The 20305-nt window shown below is 35.0% G+C and overlaps 1 protein-coding gene across 2 annotated transcripts in view; it reads right to left on the bottom strand.

The window, feature by feature from the left end:
* The window catches only part of AP3B1 (adaptor related protein complex 3 subunit beta 1), a 243083-nt gene that overhangs the window by 153556 nt on the left and 69222 nt on the right, over positions 1 to 20305 (bottom strand). For both annotated transcript variants that reach the window (XM_045197878.3, XM_024563519.3), the window contains exons 8-9: positions 3613 to 3759; positions 2105 to 2202 (exon numbers count right to left, since the gene is read on the bottom strand). In XM_045197878.3, coding sequence (XP_045053813.2) covers positions 2105 to 2202; positions 3613 to 3759 — 245 coding nt within the window. The remainder of the gene's footprint in view (positions 1 to 2104; positions 2203 to 3612; positions 3760 to 20305) is intronic.

The following is a 20305-nucleotide window of genomic DNA, read 5'->3' as shown; positions in this document are numbered from 1 at the left end:
AAACTACACAACACTGAAGAAAGAAATGAAGGAAGACACAAACAAATGGAAGCATGTACCATGCTCATGGATTGGAAGAATTAACATCATCAAAATGGCCATACTACCCAAAGCAATTTATAGATTCAATGCAATCCCTATTAAAGTACCCATATTTCACAGATATAGAACAAACATTTCAGAAATTTGCATGGAACCATAAATGACCCCAAATAGCTGCAGCAATTCTGAGAAAGAAGAACAAAGTAGGAGGGATCACAATACCTGATATCAAACTGTATTACAAGGCCACTGTCATCAAAACAGCCTGGTACTGGCATAAAAACAGACACATAGAACAATGGAACAGAACAGAGAGCCCAGAAATAAACCCAAATCTCTATGGTCAAATTAATATTTGACAAAGGGGGAAGAAGCAACAGAATGGAGTAAAAATAGCCTCTTCAACAAATGGTGTTGCGAGATCTGGACAGCTACATGCAAAAAAATGAAACTTGATCACCAACTTACACCATATACAAAAATAAATTTAAGGTGGGTGAAAGACTTAAATATAAGTCGTGGCACCATAAAAGTCCTAGAGGAAAACATCGGCAGGAAAATCTCAGACATTCCACATAGCAACATCCTCACAGACATGTCCCCTAAAGCAAGGGACATAAAGGAAAGAATAAACAAATGGGACCACATCAAATTAAAAAGCTTCTGCATGGCTAAAGTAAACAATATTAAAATGAAAAGAGAACCAACTATATGGGAAAACATATTTGCCAATGATACTTCAGACAAGGGCCTGATTTCCAAAACATATAAAGAACTCACATGACTACACTGCAGGAAGACAAAAAACCCAATCAAAAAATGGGCAAAAGACTTGAACAGACACTTCTCCAAGGAAGACACACAGAGGGGCCAGAGACATATGAAAAGATGCTCAGCATCACTAGCCATCAGAGAGATGCAAATTTAAACCACAATGAGATACCACTTCACACCAGTCAGAGTGGCCAACATAAACAAATCAACAAACAAGTGTTGGAGAAGATGTGGAGAAAAGGGAATCCTAGAACACTGTTGGTGGGAATGCAAACTGGTGCAGCCACTGTGGAAAACAGTATGGAATTTCCTCAGAAAACTAAATGGAACTGCCTTTTGACTCAGCAACTCCACTGCTGGGATTATACCCTAAGAACCCTGAAACACCCATCCAAAAGAACCTGTGCACCCCAATGTTCATTAGCACAATTTACAACAGCCAAGTGCTGGAAGCAACCTAAGCGCCCATCAGTAAATGAGTGGATCAAAAAACTATGGTACATTTACACAATGGAATTCTACGCAGCAGAGAGAAAGAAGGAGCTCCTACCCTTCACAATAACGTGGATGGAACTGGAGAGCATTATGCTAAGTGAAATAAGCCAGGCAGTGAGAGACAAATACCATATGATCTCACCTTTTACTGGAACATAATCAACAAAAGAAAAAAAGCAAACAAAATATAACCAGAGACATTGAAATTAAGAATAATCTAACAATAACCAGAGGGCAGGGGGAGGGAACAATGGGGGGAAGGGTTTTCAGGAACTACTATAAAGGACACATGGACAAAACCAAGGGGGAGGGAGGTGGGTTTGGCTGGGGTTGGGGGGAGTGGTGGGGAAAAAATGCAGACATGTGTAATTGAACAATAAAATATTTTTTAAAAATAAAATGAAATATAATTATACTCAATGTGATAATACATTAGTATAGTTTTCAGTGACTCCAGATTTACTAGAACTCCCAAACATTATTATTGTCAAACCTAGAAATATCAAACACAAATACTAGGCTACTGGTGATAGCATGTATTGTATGCCAAAAGTTTTTTTTTTTTTTTTAATTCTTTAGGCTATTTAGGCTTGAGATTTAAAAACTTCAATATTTATCACAAAATCTGAGATACATTATATAAAATATTTTATAATGATCTTTTTTAGTATCAAATCTTATTGATAAAATACAATCAGAGCTATGTATTAAATGCCCAAAAGACACATTATATGTGTTCAAACATTCCTTCTGAAGGAATACAAAAGAAAATATATATAAAACCATGTCCTACCTATTGCTACGAAGTAAACGCACTAGTGACTTAGAAATAATGCCAGCTTCAGATTTCGGTGCTATGTGCCAATACAGCTGAGCAACTGCCATAACCACCTAAAAGATAAAGGGTGAAAACATTCAGAACTATGAACAATGGAGCACCCTACAGTTCTGAAGAACATTCTGACATATTATTTCCTTTAACTCCTATAAAATTCGTATGAAATAAGATAAATATATTGTTACCCTTTGTAACAGGTGATTAGTGTTCCCCTCCACCCCTGCTGCCAACAATTCATGTCCACCCTCAAATGTGACCTTATTTGGAAATAAGCTCTTTGCAGATGTTTATATTAATGTAACGATCAAGACAAGATCATACTGAATTAGAGTGGGTCCTAAATTCAATGAAAATGTCCTCATAAGAGACAGAATAAAGACACCCAGAGACACAGAGAAGAAGGCAATTTGACAATGGAGGCAGACATGGAATGATAAGCCACCTAAGGAATGCCAAGAATTGTTGGCACCCACAATAAGCTAGCAAAAGGTTGTTTTACCCTCAGAGCCTCTAGAAGGAACCAACTCTGTTGATACCTAGATTTTGACTTCTGACCTCCTGAAATATGAGAAAACAAATTTGTTGTTTTAATCCACCCAGTTTGTGGTAATTTGTTTACTGCAACCACAGAAAAGAAAGCTAGTACATCCTCAAAAAAGAAAGTAGATGTTAAATGAACAACCCAAGATCTGACAGCCAATCTACAGCAGAGCTTGACAGGATACTGTAAATCCCACAGTCTTCCTAGCAATGCTGCTGCTGTTCGGAGACTGGCAATATTTTGAAGAATTATAAACATGCCATTCCAAATGAAGGCAGACACTTAAAGATAACAGTAATAAGTAGGCTGATTTTTTTTTTAAATCAGTACATTTAAGTTATAATTAAAACAATTCCTCTTAAAGAGTAGCATTTTAAATGATACTGGTTTGCAAAAATGCAGAACCTTACATATAATCTTTGGTTCTCGTTATAAGGGTGATCAAAATTTCTCTTGTCTTAAAATATGAGAACTCTGCTTCCCCTACATGCCTGTACACTTAGATCCAGATATCAAGTCCAAACTTCCCATTTACTGCAAGTATCCACTTTAACATTGACAACTACAAAAACAGAGCTACAGAGAAGTCCCATCATCTTATCTTTGGTTCAGAAGATATGTTAATACTACTTTACTTCTAGTTGGTTTACAGAGCTCTAAGAAATATATGACAAAGGTCTTACATATACACAAAGAGTATATAGCACCTGAGGGTGCTTGAAATAAAAAGTTTCTTCTAAAACTAATAAACATTTTTAAAAAATCAGTTTACGGGGTCTTACATTTACTGTTGTTTGGCATTTTTGTTGTACTTTTTTTCTCACAAGACTACTAAAACTTTCAGACATTACTTGGGAATTTTAGGCCAAGGGCTTTTTAAAACAAATCTGTGAGAGTTATTTCTCTAAGGAGTTGAACATACCGCTGCATTTCTGCTCTGCAGCAAAGGCTTTGTATTCCGAATTAGAAGTCTGTGGTCTGGATCCATAGCATAAGTCCTCTTCCTTTTGTCCATCTTTTCTTCATCAGACTCATAGAAATTCTTTTCGTTGTCCTCCAGACCATCATCCTACAGGAAACAGATCCAATCCCATGTTTAGTTCAGACCTTGAACAGCCCAAATACTACACACAAAAAACTTCTTGAAACATCTACAATAACTATATTTTATTATACAACTGTTGAGGCGATTTCAAAATACTTGCTACTTACATGAAGGAAGGCCTTGTTTCTTCTTATATTTTATAACATAGTAACTGTCCTTTAGTGCTATAGACAAAACTTCTTTTATATTACACAGGAAAACTCTGAAAATATTAAATCCCCATTAGATTCTAACAAAGCCCATAATATAACACTACCTAAAACCTGAAAACTGTTTGTATAAATTACCAATCACTCTGTAATTGGATCAAAGGGTCAGTTGAAAAAGTGGAGAATTTTTTGAACTGCAACACACACAAAGGAAGTCATAATAAAAGTTGACAGGTTAAACGCTAGTGATTAAGTAGGTCGCTACATTGTCAAGAAAGACTCAGTTTGAGTTTCATGTACATCCTTAACAGTTGATTCCGTTTTTGTTGTTGTCCTTATTATTTGAATTCTTTATTATCTTTGTCAGTAAAATCAACCTATAGGCACTTCATCCTAAAAATAAACAAAGAAAAAATACAAAAATAATAATAATATCCTAACTTGAATAACAGAGAAAAAATAGATCAAGGACAAAGAAACCAAAATCCCCCCAACACAGAACTCAGGGACCTGAGGAACTATAACAAAACAACTAACATTTCCTGTCATCTGAATCTTGCCAGAAAGGATAAAGAGATTGGGATTGAAAGAAAGACATATTGGCTAAGAAAGTCCTAAATTTGGCAAAAAACATAAAACTACAGATTGAATAAGCTGAGTAAGCCCTAAATAGGATAAACCCAAAGAAATTCATTAAATACACAATTTAAGTCAAACTTCTGAAAACTAAAGACCAAAAACATCCGGAGAGCATCATGATAGAAATTACATGAGAGGATGAGGTAATGAATCGGGGTAGTTAGTAGTAAGAATGAAAAATGTAGGACAGATTTGTGAACTCCTGAGAAGTAGAAGTCAACAGGATGCAGTGACTGAAGGTGACTGAATGAGACAAGGGTGCCCCCATTTCCAGCTTGGATGACCAAGCAGATGCTGCTGCTGATGCTACCAGTTAAGAGAACCTGTACAGGAGGGAAACATTATCGCTCTTTCCCAATGCTGCTCGCTATACAAATATTCTAACAAGACAGTCCAGAAAAAAACCCATCAATGACTTTACTCAGAAGAACTGCAAACATTAGAAAAACCCATTAAGAATTGTCTCCCATAAAAAAAAAAATTGCCCCATAATAGTTTCTTTGCTCATGAGTGACCTGCCCCATTCATCTGAGTGAATCTTCTTTCCATAATTAACAAATTCTCTCCAGTAAAAGAAAATTCATAATTTGCAATCTCTAATTGTTCTTCCTTCATTGTGGCAGAACAGTTTAAAAGTTACATAGCTAGGCACAGAGTTCTTAGACTTGACACCAAAAGCACGATCCATTAAAGGAAACACCGATAAATTGAATCTCATCAAAATTTAAAATTCATGCTCTGTGCGGGGGCGGGGCGGGGGGCAAGGAAAAAAACAAAACAAAAACCTTTCAAGAAGAGGAAAAAAAACAAGTTACAAGCAAAAAGAAAATATTGCAACCACATATGTGACAAAGGACTACACTATCTAGAATATAAAGACCACTCCCAAAACTTAAAGTAAAAAAACAACCAATGCATTTTGAAAAGGGACAAAGGATATTGTTATGGACTGATGTGTTCCCCCACAAATTCACATGATGAAGCCCTAATACTTAATGTGAGTGTAAGCCAAAATAGGGCCTTTAAAGAGGCAATTAAGCCTAAATGCGATCACATGTGTGACTCTAACCCAACACAACTGGTGGCCTCATAGGAAGAAAGAGGGACCCCAATGGTGGCACAGATAAAAGAGCATATGAGGACACACTGAGAAGGCAGACAACTTCAAGCCAAGGAGAAAAGCCTCAGGAGAAGCCAAATCTACCAACACCTCGATCCTGGACTTCCAAACTCTTGGAATTGTGAGAAACAAACTTAGGTTAAGACATTCAGTCTGCGGTATTGTGTTACAGCAGCCCCTAGAAAACTAACACAGACTTTGGCAACAAGAATAAGAGGCGGGTGCTGCTGTCACAAACACCTAAAAATGTTGAAGGGACTTTAAAACTGGGTAATAGGTAGAGGCTGAAACAACTTTGATTTGCATGTTTAAAAAAAAAACCCTGAATTGCCTTGAAGAGACTATTGGTAGGAATATGGATGTTAAAGGTGATTCTTGTGAGATCTCATGGAAATGAGGAAAATGTTACTGGAAACTGGAGTTAAGGCAATCCTTGCTATAAAGTGGCAAAGAACTTGGCTGTGTTATGTTCTAGTGTTTTATGAAAAGGAGAAGTTAAATGTGATGAGCTTGAATATGTAGCTGAGAAGATGTCTAAGCAGGGTTGAAGACTCTATCTGCTTTCTCCTTATTGCTCACTATAAAATGAGTAGAGATAAATTGAAAAAAATAAAGCAAAAGTAAATCAGAACTTGAAGAAACTTTTCAGCCTATCTACATAGCAAAAATCAAGAACATGTCTTCAGAAAAGAATGCCAAGGGTATATATAGAAAATCGTTTGACAAAGAGATCATGGGTACAACTCATGGATTTAAGAGATGGAATTTTACCAGCAGAGACACTGCCGATTGGACTAAAGGGGAGAGCCAGCACAAAGTAAAGGAAGGCTGATGGACCTCTGGGATGCTGTAGGACAGGACTATGTGAGGACACAGAGAAAAGGCAAACATCTAGAAGCCAAGGAGAGAGGCCTCATCCAGGAGAAATCAAACTTGCAAACACCTTGATCCTGGATGTCCAGCCTCTAAAATGGTAAGAAACAGCTTTCTGTTGATTGAGCCACCTAGTCTGTGGTATTTTGCTATGGCAGCTCTAGCAAACTAACACAGACATCGACAAAATATTCACCAAAGAGATATACAAATGGGAAAAAAACATGAAAAGATAACTACATTAGCTATCAGAGAAATGCAAATTAAAACAACAGCAAGATATCACCACACACCTATTAGAATGGCTCTCAACTAAATTTTAAACATAGTGATAAGACCAAATGACAGTAAGGACCGGAGGAAACAGGTCACTCATACACGGCTGGTAGGAATGCAAAAGGTTATAGTCACTCTGGCAGGTTGGCAATTTCTTACAAAACTAAACCTGTAATTACTATACAACCCAGTAATTGCACTCTTGGGCATTTATCACTTAGAAATGAAAATTTATTCTCATACAAAAACCTGCACACAAAATATTCATAGCAGCTTTATTCTTATTAGCCAAAATGGAAACAACCCAGATGTCCTGCAATGGATGAATGGTTAAACAATTGGTTAAACATCTATGCCATGGAATACCACTCACACATAAAAAGAAACAAACTACCGATACACACAACTCTGATTAATCTCCACACAAAAGGATGCTGAAAGAAAAAGAAATCCTAAAAGGTTACATACTATATGATTCCATTTATATAACGTTCTTGAAATGACAAAATCATAGAGATGGAGAAACAATTAGTGGTTGCCAGGGATCGAGGACTGCAGGGTTAAGCACAGGGAAGAAAGGGGGTTTAGCTACAAAATGGCAGCACAAAGAATCCTTGTGAGGGCAACACTGTTGTGAATCTTGACTGCATCAAGGTCAGTATCCTGACCGGCATACCTTACTATAGTTTGCCAAGATGTTCCCATGGGGGGAATGAGCGATGTTACACCAGATATCTCTGTATTATTTCTTATAACTGCATATAAATTTATAATTATCTTAAAAGTTTTAATAAATAAAACTAAGGGGGAAAATCAGTAAATGTTGTAAAAGCTCTTTGTACATATTTATCCATTATTACAATAAAAAATTATGTAAAATGTTATACATTGGATTACTTGAGGGGGGTGGTATTGTTATATGAGTTCTCTACATATTTTATATAACCCTTTATCAGATGTATCATTTGTAAATATCTTCCATTTAATAGGTTGTCTTTGCTGATGGCTTCCTCTGCTATGCAAAAACTTTTTAGTTTGATGTAGTCCTACTGTTTATTTTTTCTTTTGTTTCCCTTACTTGAGGAGATATATCTAAAAAGATATTGCCAAGAGCAATGTCAAATAGATTATTGCCTATGTTTTCTTCTAGGAGTTTCATGGTTCAAGGCCTAACATCTAAGTCTTTAATCCAATTTGAGTTTATTTTTGTATATGGTGTAAGAAAGTGATCCAATTTCATTCTTTTGCATGTATCTGTCCAGTTTTGCCAACACCACTTATGGAGAGACTGCCTTTACCCCATTGTATATCCTTGCCTTCCTTGTCATAGTTTAATTGACCACATAAGCAAAGATTTATTTCAGGGCTCTCTATTCAATCCCATTGACCTATATGACTGTTTTTATGCTAGTACTATGCTGTTTTGATTATTGTAGCTTTGTAGTACAGTATGTTATCAGGAAGTATGATACCTCCCACTTTGTTCTTTCTCAAGATTTCTTTGGCTATTTGATGTCTTTTGTGTGGTGTCATATAAATTTTAGGATTAGTTGATCTAATTCTAAAAGAATGCCACTGGTATTCTAATAGGGATTGCATTAAATCTGTATATTACTTTAAGTAGTATGGACATTTTTAACAATATTAATCTTTCCAATCCATGAGCAAGATATATAGCCTTCCTTTTATTTGTATCTTGTTCAATTTCTTTCATCAATGTCTCACAGAGTTTTCCAAAAATAGGTCTTTCACCTCTTTGAAAGAATTCACCTCTAAATTCATTCCTAGGTATTTTATACATTTTGATGTAACTATAAATGGGATTGTTATTTAAAATTTCTTTTTTTTAAGATTTTGTTTGTTTATTTTTAGAGAGAGGGGAAGGGAAGGAGAGAGAGAGAGAAACATCAATGTGTGGTTGCCTCTCGTACGCCCCAAACTGGGGATATGGCCTGCAACCCAGGCACGTGCCCTGACTCGGAACTGAACTGGCTACCCTTTGGTTCACAGGCCAGCACTCAATCCACTGAGCCAGACCAGATAGGACTAAATTTCTTCTTTAGATCATTATTGGTATATAGAAATGCAACTGATTTCTATATATTGATTCTGTCCTGCAACTTAACTGAAGTCATTTATTAGTTCTAATAGTTTTTAGTGGCACATCTTGGGCATCTATATATAGTATCATCTGCAAATAAGAAGAGTTTTACTTCTTCCTTTCCAATTTAGATGCCTTTTATTGCTTTGTCTTGTCTTATTGCTGTGGCTGGGACTTCTAATACTAGGTTATTAGAAGTGGTGATAGTGGGCATCCTTGTCTTATTCCTGATTTTAGAAGAAAGGCTTTTAGTTTTCACCGCTGAGTATATTAACTGTAGATTTGCCATAATATGGCCTTTATTGTGTTGAGATATGTTCCTTCAATAACCATTTTATTGAGAATTTTTATTATACAAGGATTTTAACTTTTGTCAAATGCTTTTTCTGGATCTACTGCAATGATCAAATGGTTTTTATCCTTTATTTAGTTTATTTGATGTATTGCATTAATTGATTTATGGATGTAAACCATCCCTATACCCCTGGAATGAATCCCACTTTGTTATGGTGTATGATCCTTTTAATATATTCTTGAACCTGGTTTGCTAACATTTTGCTGAGAATCTTTGCATCTGTGTTCATGAAAAATATTGACCTATAATTTTCTTTTTTTCTTAATATCTTTATCTGGTTTTGATATCAGAGTAATACTGGCTTCAGAAAATGAATGTGAAAGCATTGCTTCTTCTTCAATTTTTTGAAATAGTTAAAAAAGAATAGGTTTTAATTCTTCTTTGAATATTTGATAGAATTTGCCTGTAAAGCCATTTTTCCCCACATGAGAGTCAAAGATCTTAAAAAGTTACTAATAAAAAGTTCTACAAATCAATATTCCATAATGTGTTATATTAAAGATCTATAAATTAGTACCTTAACATTTAATATGAATAAACTATTATAGTTTCCTAAAATGAAAGGGATTATTGAAAATAGTATTAAGTTTTAACAACAGCATTATAGGATAACAAACATGAAAAATACGTTGCTTAATACCTATAGTAGTTATTGATATCAATTATTCTTTAAAAGTATATTCCCCTCAAAGAAAATTTTCTCTTAAACTTTCTATGACATTTCAATTTACTTATGCATAAGAACATCATGGCATAACTTTTCACAATATCTGGCTCTGTTAATTACTAGCTGTTTGTATGCACCAACTGCATTATTCTCTGAGTTTGTACTAAAAGAAAAAATTAATTGATAAACAAAGGGGTAATATTTGTAACAGGTTAGTGAAATGAACTAAGTAAGGCTTCCATATAGGATGGGAACCAATCTCCAATAACTTGATATCTGAATCTGTACTATTGCTGGCTGTTTTTTCAGTGGAACCTGTCAGAAGATACATTAGCCCCAAAAGAATGGAAGTTATATATAACTAGAATGGGTGAGCTAGGTCACACCAGTTCAATATCAGTGCTGTCCTAATAACCATGGCAAATTACGTGAACTCTCCCTGTCTTCATTTACTCATCTGTAAAAGGGAATAAAAGCAGTTTGTGTGTGTGTGTGTGTGTGTGTGTATCATAAAAGTGTTTATAAAGATTATATCCATGATAGTTATACAAGCATTCAGTGCCTGGTACATACTAAACACTCAACAGTAGCTATTACTGCTTTATTAAGAAACTTTCTTCCCAGATACCATGTAATAGAAACTATTACTTACCTCAAATCAAATATCCCTAGATGCCAAATATGAAAAGTTTCCCCCTACAATTATCATTCAGAAAAGAAACTGCCTGGCATTTGAGAATTTACAACTATATCATGAGCTTCTTGTACAATTGCTTCATTTTGTAACATAATGTACTGTTCGGGCAACTCCTTACATTGAAACAACTTTAATCAGTGTTAGTTATAGATGCTTAAAGTAAGTCACAAACCCCAGTGACAAAGTGTCATTATAAATAAGCCTTTAAAGATCACTTTTAAAAACAGGTAATACAGGATTATAGAGTTCTGCTTCCTGTAATGGCTAAATAGGCAATTTGGAACAATGTTTCCAGTGAGAACTAGAAGAGCTGGGGGCTGGGGGGGATATAAAACATACCTGTTTGAAGGCTTGAAAGAGCTAAAAGAACAGTGATGAATAATGTAGGCAAGACCCAGAAGTAGTAAACCTAGAAATCCGACTGACATTTGTAATTGCCATCCCCCGAAGAGCATGTGCTACTACCTAACAAAAAGCTGAAAGGCCTAAAAGCTGAGTAGGCTTTCAGGAGATTAACAAAAATACAGAAAGAGAAACTAAATGTCAGGATCCACCAAAAAGCAACAACTCACCTAGTCTTCAGTTTAAAAGCTAAGAGTCTATATAACCTAGGAAGTTATAAAACCCAGCTTTTAATCATACCAATCTGTAATTGTGGTGATTAAATGAATTCACTGTTGATACCCTTATCTAATAATATTCCACAAGCAAACCAAATTCCATCATCCAAAGCTTCAAACTACTTCCACAATTTATCATAAAGGAAGGAAAGAAAGAAAGAAAGAAGGGAGAGAAGAAAAGGTAGTATCATTATATTAAATGGAGCGTGTAAAGAGGGAGGGAGGCTGCTGAATGGTATTTACAGTTTCTGTTTCTTAACCTGAACACTCATTACATACGTGTATTCAGTTTGTGAAAATTCATGAAGCCATTTGCTTCTGACACAAGTACATGCATCATGCACTTCTACTTCAAAAAATGTCAAATACACATATAAAAAAAGACAATGATATGACTATAAACCAAGAAAAACAATAAAAACAAACAGAATGCTAAGAAATGAGCACAACAGACAAGAATTTAAAATGGACTATAAAATACCTTCAAGAGATTGAGCTTCTGGCAGGGCCTTCAACATGGTATTATTTTTATAAAAAGTCAGATTCACTTTTTAATACCATTTTGATAAAAAGCACTATCATATCAGGATCCACTTATAGAGTTAATGTAGCAATCTTTTAAAATTTGACTGATTTTACAAGTATAATATTTGGGTAGATCAGATTGAGGAAGATTTGTGCTCTCTTAGAGATAATAGCCCAGATAATTGAGAACTTTATATTTTAAGATAGCTTTGAACAGTTTAAAGTAATCAATATTAACATTTTAATGTATAATTAAATAAATTTTCTTTTCACCTTGTCTAGAAACACAAAAGTTAGTTAAACAAGTAAGGTGAACAAGATTTACTGAGAAAGATGATCAGTGTGCTTAAGAGTAAATAAATAAAATGTGTTTTAAAGAGGCTGAAATCCATCTAGAGAAAGTTCTCATTTGCTCAACTTAATATACTAACTGTATAACATCCCATATAAAAAAAGATAAACCAATTTTAATGAATGTCTATGTGTATTTGAAAGCAATATTTCAGAAATATTTTATTTTCAGTGGAACTGGTTAATTTTTTAAAACTTATTCTGTGCATTCTAATATATTTCTTATCCAGAAATTGATATTATGCAGTATCAATTTATGTAACACATCTGTGAATTTGGAACTGAGTAAAAAAGACTCTCATACATAGCTGAAATAGTTGTTATGAAGCCTTTAGATAATATTCTACAATAATTAAAATTAAGTCCTTATTCAGAGTATATTATGCATATAATTTAAACCATCTTAATAATCTGGTTTCCTGATACACAGGTTAATAAAAAGTAAAACTTTAAAAAGTATATATTAAGAAATATCTTGCATTCTCAATCAAGGGACAGAAAAACAGAAGTTGGTTTTTAAAGTGTTTGAATCAAAAAGGCAAAAATAATCATCATGCATTGTTTCTATTAAGCCTGGAGAAATAAGGCATTATCATATGTAGGGTTTCTAATGGACATTAATTACAACATTTTACATGGTGGTTTATGTTGGCAATTTTTTAAAACCACGCTGTCAATATGGCTATTACAAAAAGATGGAACCACTTGACAAAAATCAGACTGATGTAAAAAAACATTAATAAACCCATAAAGCCTACTCTTTTGCACCTTGGGAAATAGCTGGTCCTAAAGCAAGGACAGTAAAAATAAATTTAGATCACCAGGATTTAAACAAACAAATTCCCTAAGGCAGAAGCCGCAAATTTTGAGCAAAAAAAAAAAAATAAATAATAATAATAATATTACTATTGTTAGTTTATAACCCAAAGAATAAATAAATATGAGTCCATACTCATAAATAAATGACTAAAAGACAAATAAATCAGGGAGAAGCCAAGCCTTCCTTACAAAAGAATTTCAACTATGCTAATATCATCTAAATGTGTACTGGAGGATTTAAATGTATTTCTATGACAGCATTAAAGCTATACTCCAGGTTGATGTATATCTCAAACAACCGAAGATTCTTCCTGATAGAAAACTATTAAATGACTCGAAAAGGAACCCTATTTATTGAGAATACAAATATGTAAAATGTTTCTAATAAAACTCATAAAAGGAATACAAAAAGTTAATTTATAAATATTTTATTTTTCTGTGATTTTATCAGTGTGTGTATAAAATGAAATTATATATAAGAATAGACTACTTTATCCATGTTTCTAAAAAAAGTATACATTCAAGCTGAACCTGAAAAAAATGGTTTAAGCCTCTTGTTTGGAAAATAGGGACCAAGTTATATGTGAGAAATCTTTGTAGTTTTTTAAAAGTAAAGACAGTGTTTTAGAAATACATTTTGAATAGATATACATGAAATTATATGACATCTAGCTTCTACATGAAATCTGGGAATAGAAGTGGGAAGGGGTTAGAGTTAAAGTTGTAGCTAGGTGATGTGCATATAGGGACTCATTAGACTGTTAGGCCTACTTTAGTGTATACTTAAATTTTTCCATAATTAAAAATTTAAACAGTGAGTGTGACTTCAATATCTACTATAAAGCTATAGTAATCAAGACAGTTGTATCAATGAAAGAACAGACATTAATCAAGAGAACCACAAAATTGACTCATATTTAACTGTATTTATATTATACAGTCAACTCACTACAGACAAAGGAGCAAACACAATACAATGGCAAAAAGATAGTCTTTTTAACAAATGGTGCTGGAACAACTACACATCTACATGCAAAAAAAATAATCTAGACATATTCCTTAGACCCATCACAAAAATTCACTCAAAAAGGCCCTGGCCAACGTGGCTCAGTTGGTTGGGCACATGCCTAGGTTGTGGGTTCAGTCCCTGGTCAGAGCACATAGGAGAAGCAACCAATCAGTGTTTCTCTCTCACACTGATGTGTCTCCCTTGCACTGATGTTTCCCTTCCTCCTTCTCCCACCTTTTCCCTCTAATAAATTAATTAAGGAATTAAAAATCCACTCAATAGGTTTATAAACAAATGTATTTTTAAATTATTAGATTCTAGAAGATAACCTATGTGGATATCTAAATCACCTTGGCTATAATGGTGACTTCTAGTTACAACACCGAGGACATGACCCATGAAAGAAACAACTGATAAATTCAACTTCATTAAAATAGAAAGTGCTCTGCAAAAGACAATAAATGTCAAGACAACGCAGAGCCATGCCTCAGACTTGGAGAAATATTCGGAAAAGACACATCTGAAAAGGGGCAGTTATCCAAAATGCACAAAGAACTCTTAAAACTCAGTAAGAAAGTAAATAACTCAATTAAAAAGGGGGAAAAGACCTGAACAGACAACTCACCGAAGAGATACAGATGGAAAATACCTTACTGAATCCTTAAACCAACCCCATAAGGTAAAGCAAAGCAGTATTTACCATCTTTTTCACAGATGAAAGAAATGAGGGACACACCATTAATATGAATTGTCAATAATCTCAGAAATTAAAAGTGGTGGGGCCAGGATTTTACCTCAGGAACATGACTCTTCATTCTGTTATCTCCCCCTTTGGTATTTATAATAGTTAAGAAAAAGACACTGATATACCCACTTCCCTTCAAAATTCCTCCATAGCCTAGCATCATCTTAAGATTTGTACCAGGACAAAATCTCTGTAGTCTGCTATGGACACAGACAATTATACAATGCTTAAAGTTTTACAGAGGAATATATCAAACATTCTGTTACTGTATGAGTCAGCCCCGGCAACTAAACAAAACACCACAGACTGGGTAGCTTGAACAACAGACATTTATTTCTCACAATTCTGGAGGCTGGGAAGTCCAAGATCAAGGTGCCTGCAGATTCAGTTCCTGGGGAGAACCCACTTCCCTATGGCTTGAGGATGGCTGCCTTGTCACTATGTCCTCACATGGCAGAGAAAAAGGGGAGAAGCAAGCTCCCCAGTGACTCCTCTTACAAGGGCACTATTCCCACGATAAGGACCCCACCTTTATGACTTCATTTAAACCTAATCACCTCCCCAAGTCCCCACCTCCAAGAACCGTAGCACTGAGGGTTAGGGCTGCCATGTATGGGTTTCAGGAAACACAGACATTCAGTCCACAGATACCACAGCAGTATACTGGTGGCACATCTGACACTGGGGTAGACGTACCTGACAAGACCAGAGTAGGTAGGACATTAGCATTATCATAACCACTTCATTAAAACAGCTATTCAATATGCATAGCATACCTTATCAAAGAAAAATATCCCATGTGTAATAAAACATTAAATTTAGTATTTTTCTCAAAGAAAAAAAAAAGTCTCTTTCCCCCAAAATCCGGTCTATGTAAAACAACCCAAGGACATGAACACTGGATTGAGACTTTCCTTCCTCCAGTGAGGTAACTGCTATGTTCATTTTACAAGTTTTATACCACAGCCCAGTGACCATTATACCACACAGGTGGAAGTGTGGGTTTGAGGACCACTGAACACTGACTCTCCCCCAATACATCACAATTACAGAAACACCTGTGCCCAGGAACTCTGTGGTGAGCCACTGTGAAAATTCAGTGTGCACTGCGCACAGCACTTCTTTTCATTTCTTATGACTGTATGTTCAGCTCCACGTTATAAGAAACAAGTTTTCTGAATGCAGAAGTTTCCAAACTTTTGTTACTGAGAATCTGCAGGATCTACAAAAGGCATTTTTCCAAACTTCTCTGAGTAAACTATACTCGTGACGAATGTTGAACTTGGGTCTAAAAGTTCCAAGACATCCCCCTAAAAATGGGTCCCAATTATTTCAAAACTAGCTAATCTCAATCTAATGATGAAAAATAAATAATTGCTTTTGTTAAGTAGAATGTATTTTGGAGTAGTTCTCAATCATAAATTATGAAATATGATTAAGACCAATCTAAGAAGAACTAATTATAATTCCTATGTATTCATTTCTTCCTTGCCTTCACCCCTGAAATAAAAAGCATATGTAAGAGAAGGTAAATCACTGTCAAATTGAAATTGGTAAATATAATTGTCCTTTCAGACATTTTTAAAAAGGTTGTAAGGTTACAGCAAAGGTTTTGAAATATTTGTGGATATTCATGGAGGGGAGAAATCACTAAAGTATTTGTTTTTCATTTTTTTAATCTTATTAGAACTTTAATATCTGTACTCTAATAAAGCAAGGGTAGGAAACTAAAGGTCCAAGAAACACCAATTTAAAAACTTTTAAAGCAAAAAAAAAAAAAAAAAAAAAAAGGAAAGCAAAAAACCTAGGGAGGAAGAAAGGAAGGAGATATTCCATTATTTCCTTGACTCCATTGATTCTGGTCAGCAGTTGTCATATCATTGTTCTTCTGTATATGATGCACTGTGTATCTGTCTGCTTTTAAGGTTTTCCTTTTCTCTTTTGATTTCAGAAATCTAACTATGATATGCATAGGTGTGACTTTTTAATTTATTTTTGCTTGAGAGGCTGAGGAGTTCCTGCATCTGTACGCTTGTTTTGTTTTGGTTTTCTTCTTAAACTAAATTTGAAATTTTTTCAGCCTTTATTGTTACAGGTATAATTTCTGTTCCATTCACTCTTTCCTTTCTTTGGGGGAATTCACTTACAAGCATTTCATTCTGTTTGATATTGTTCCACATATTTCTCTGGCTGTTTACTTTCTTCATTTGTTTTTTGGGGGGTTTTTTAAGCCTGTTCTTCAGATTGAATAATTTCTATTGATCTATGTTGAGGTTTCTTGACTCTTTTGCACTCTCCTCTTGGCTGTTAAGCCCAGCTAGTATATTTTTTAATTTAATCATTTTATTTCTTAGCCCTAGAACTTCTATTTGGTTCTTTCTTATAGCATCATTTTCCAGTTAAGATTCCTCATCTATTCATTCAACTATGTTGCTTTTAATATTTTGAATGTTATATATGGCCACTAATATTTTTTAATTGTATTCTGGGTATGATCAGCCACACACTATAAAATTCTTACTTATGTTGCATTCCTCTGAAGTATATTCCTATCTGTTATAACAGGCCTCTTACTTGTTTCAAATCCCAACCTCTATCTACCCTATTTTGGCCAGCAAGTGCAATTTCCACTCAGATCTTCTATCTTATAGATGCTGCTTTTGGCTAAACCCACTGCAGTGTTCCCAACACACGTGCAGGTTAGCCAAGGATTTGGATGGTGCTTACGTGCATTTCCAGAGGTTTCATCCTTCCAGGATTCCTGCACCCATCTAGAACTTCCCCCAAACTTTTTAGGTCTTCTGCCAGCCTTCAAATCTGTTCTCTGCCACCTGTGACTTTCTCCCATTAGTGTATGGGGAGGGTGCCCTCAGCCAAAATACTGCAAAATCACAAATCTCATACTTTAATTTTTCAGTCTTTCATATGTACAGTCCTCACTAGTTTTGGCCTACCTTCAATTGCCCTATAGTACCTTTAGATTGCTGGTTCCCAAAATCATTTCCCACAGAGTTAATTCAATCAATTTATTCCATCAATGGGGGATGAAACTGTAAGTCCATGAAGTCCATCTAAGCCTTAGGTCAAATGTCTTCAAGCTTTTCATGTGAAAGTAAACCTTTCTCAGACACCCCTCTGCACTCCAATTTTCTCATATTTACCATTACTTTCCACTAGCCAGATGCATTAAATGCCCATTCCTAAATTCATCACCTACATTGGAAATGTAAATAACATTTAGTAGATTAGTCTGGTCTGGAGAGTAAGTTCAACACGGCTTCTTCAAAAATACCTGGCTGCTCGATCCCTGTAGAAGAAAATCTGTTTGCAAGGAAGAAGACATTTTTTAAAGCAGACTGGCTGTTAGCAACAATCAACAGTATCTGCCACATTCTCCAAACCACCTACGTAACAAGGCACACGCAGAATCTGTATGATGTAACTAGTATGGAACTCTACACTCTGTTGAAGACTTGCACCATCCAGGAGGAGGGCAGTGATTTTAACACGTATCAACGATTTAAAGTCTGTAGAGTGGCCCTGGCTGAGTAGCTCAGTTGGTTAAGGGTGTCCTCCCGATATGCCAAAGTTACAGGTTCAACCCCTAGTCAAAGCACACACAAGAATAAACCAATGAATGCATAAATAAGTGGAACAACAAACTGATGTTCTCTATACAAATCTCTCTAAAAAAATCAATCAACTTTTAGATACAGCTAAACAGATAAGAGATTAGATAAGGATTGGGCAAAAGTATGTTTACAGTTGTGAGTACACAAAAGTTTATCCTTGAATTATTTATTATTATATTATTTTCCATGTGAAAAACTGTAAATATACTTTTAAAGAGCAAGAAATTGAAAACTTATTTGAAAAAATAATGAAGGAGAACTTCCCCAATCTGGCAAAGCAATAGACTTCCAGGAAGTCCAGGAAGCTCAGAAAGTCCCAAAGAAGTTGGACCCAAGGAAGCACACACCAAGGTATATCATCATTACATTACCCAAGATTAAAGAGAAGGAGAGAATCTTAAAAGTAGCAAGAGGAAAGGAGAGAGTTACCTACAAAGGAGTTCCCATAAAACTATCAGCTGATTTCTCAAAAGAAACCTTGCCGGCAAGAAGGGGCAGGAAAGAAGTATTCAAAGTCATGAAAGGCAAGGACCTATATCCAAGGTGACTCTATCCAGCAAAGCTATCATTTAGAATGGAAAGGCAGATAAAGTGCTTCCCAGACAGGGTCAGGTTAAAGGATTTCTGAGCACCAGGCCCTTATTAGATGAAATGTTAAAAGAAGATCAAAACTATTAACAGTAAAATGATAACAAACTCACAACTATCAACAGGTTTAAATTTAAATAAAAAAAAAACTAAGCAAAGAACTACAACAGGAACACAATCACAGAAATGAATATCACATCAAGGGTTATCAGTGGGGATGAGGAGGAGGAGTATGGAGGAAAAGGTACAGGGAATAAGAGGCATAAATGGTAGGTACAAAATAGACGGGGGGAGGTTAAGAATGGTATAGGAAATGGAGAAGCCAAAGAACTTGTATGTATGACCATGGACACAAACTAAGGCAAGGGGAATGCTGGTGGGAGGGGGTGGGGAATGAAGGGGAGAAAAAAATGGGACAACTGTAATAACATAATCAATAAAATATACTTAAAAAAAGAAAAAAAGAAAATTCCAGAAAAAATCCTCAAGTGTTCTAAACAAAGACTTCAATCTCTGCTGAGACTGAATTCACTATCCCACAAATTAATCCTTTCTCCAAATGTCCTAAGGCTACTGAAACAAAAAGAATAAGGCATAATATATCCACATCACAAACAAACTGAGAGAAAGAAAGAAACTGTCTTTAGGTGTGGTGGGTGGAATTAAGAAGCCACGCTATGTTAGAACAAATAAGATGTTTGTATCAGAGCCTCCCAAGTATTTGCAATATAAAAGGGCATAATAACGATACAACATATTCACAGCACAAAGGGGGAAAAAAGACAGGCAAAAAAAAATCATTCTGGAAAAAAAAATCCCCTATATATCAAAAGTAAATTCTCCAAGAACTAAGAACATAAAGACAAAAAAAAAATAAATTCAGAGATGACAACTACAGCTGAGATGAAAAAGCTATAAACTAAAGGAAATATAAGATTGAAACTAAGCAAATAAAGATGAAAGTACTATCATTACCAAACTAAGTAAAAATTAGGTCATTTAAAATCAAACTACTGACAAAGACTTGAGATAATATAAATCCAAATAGATATGCAAACATTAAAGCAATTTTTTAAAAAGATAACAGAGTAGACAAAGATCATAAAATAGAATAACTAGTATTCCTGGAGCATCAAAGAAAAAGAAAAATTTTAATTCCCTAAAAGAAAGTGAGTATGCAGAGTATATAGAATGACCCATACTGAGACACAATGACCCACACTGAGACGCAATCTCACTAATTTTCAAAGATTAAAAAATAAAAAAACAGCCCTGGCTGGTGTGGCTCAGTGGGTTGAGCACTGGCTTGCAAACCAAAGGGTTGCCGATTCCATTCCTGGTCAG

Source organism: Desmodus rotundus, chromosome 1, assembly GCF_022682495.2.
Source record: "Desmodus rotundus isolate HL8 chromosome 1, HLdesRot8A.1, whole genome shotgun sequence".
Lineage (NCBI taxonomy): Eukaryota > Metazoa > Chordata > Mammalia > Chiroptera > Phyllostomidae > Desmodus > Desmodus rotundus.
This window is presented reverse-complemented; position numbering and strand designations above follow the sequence as displayed.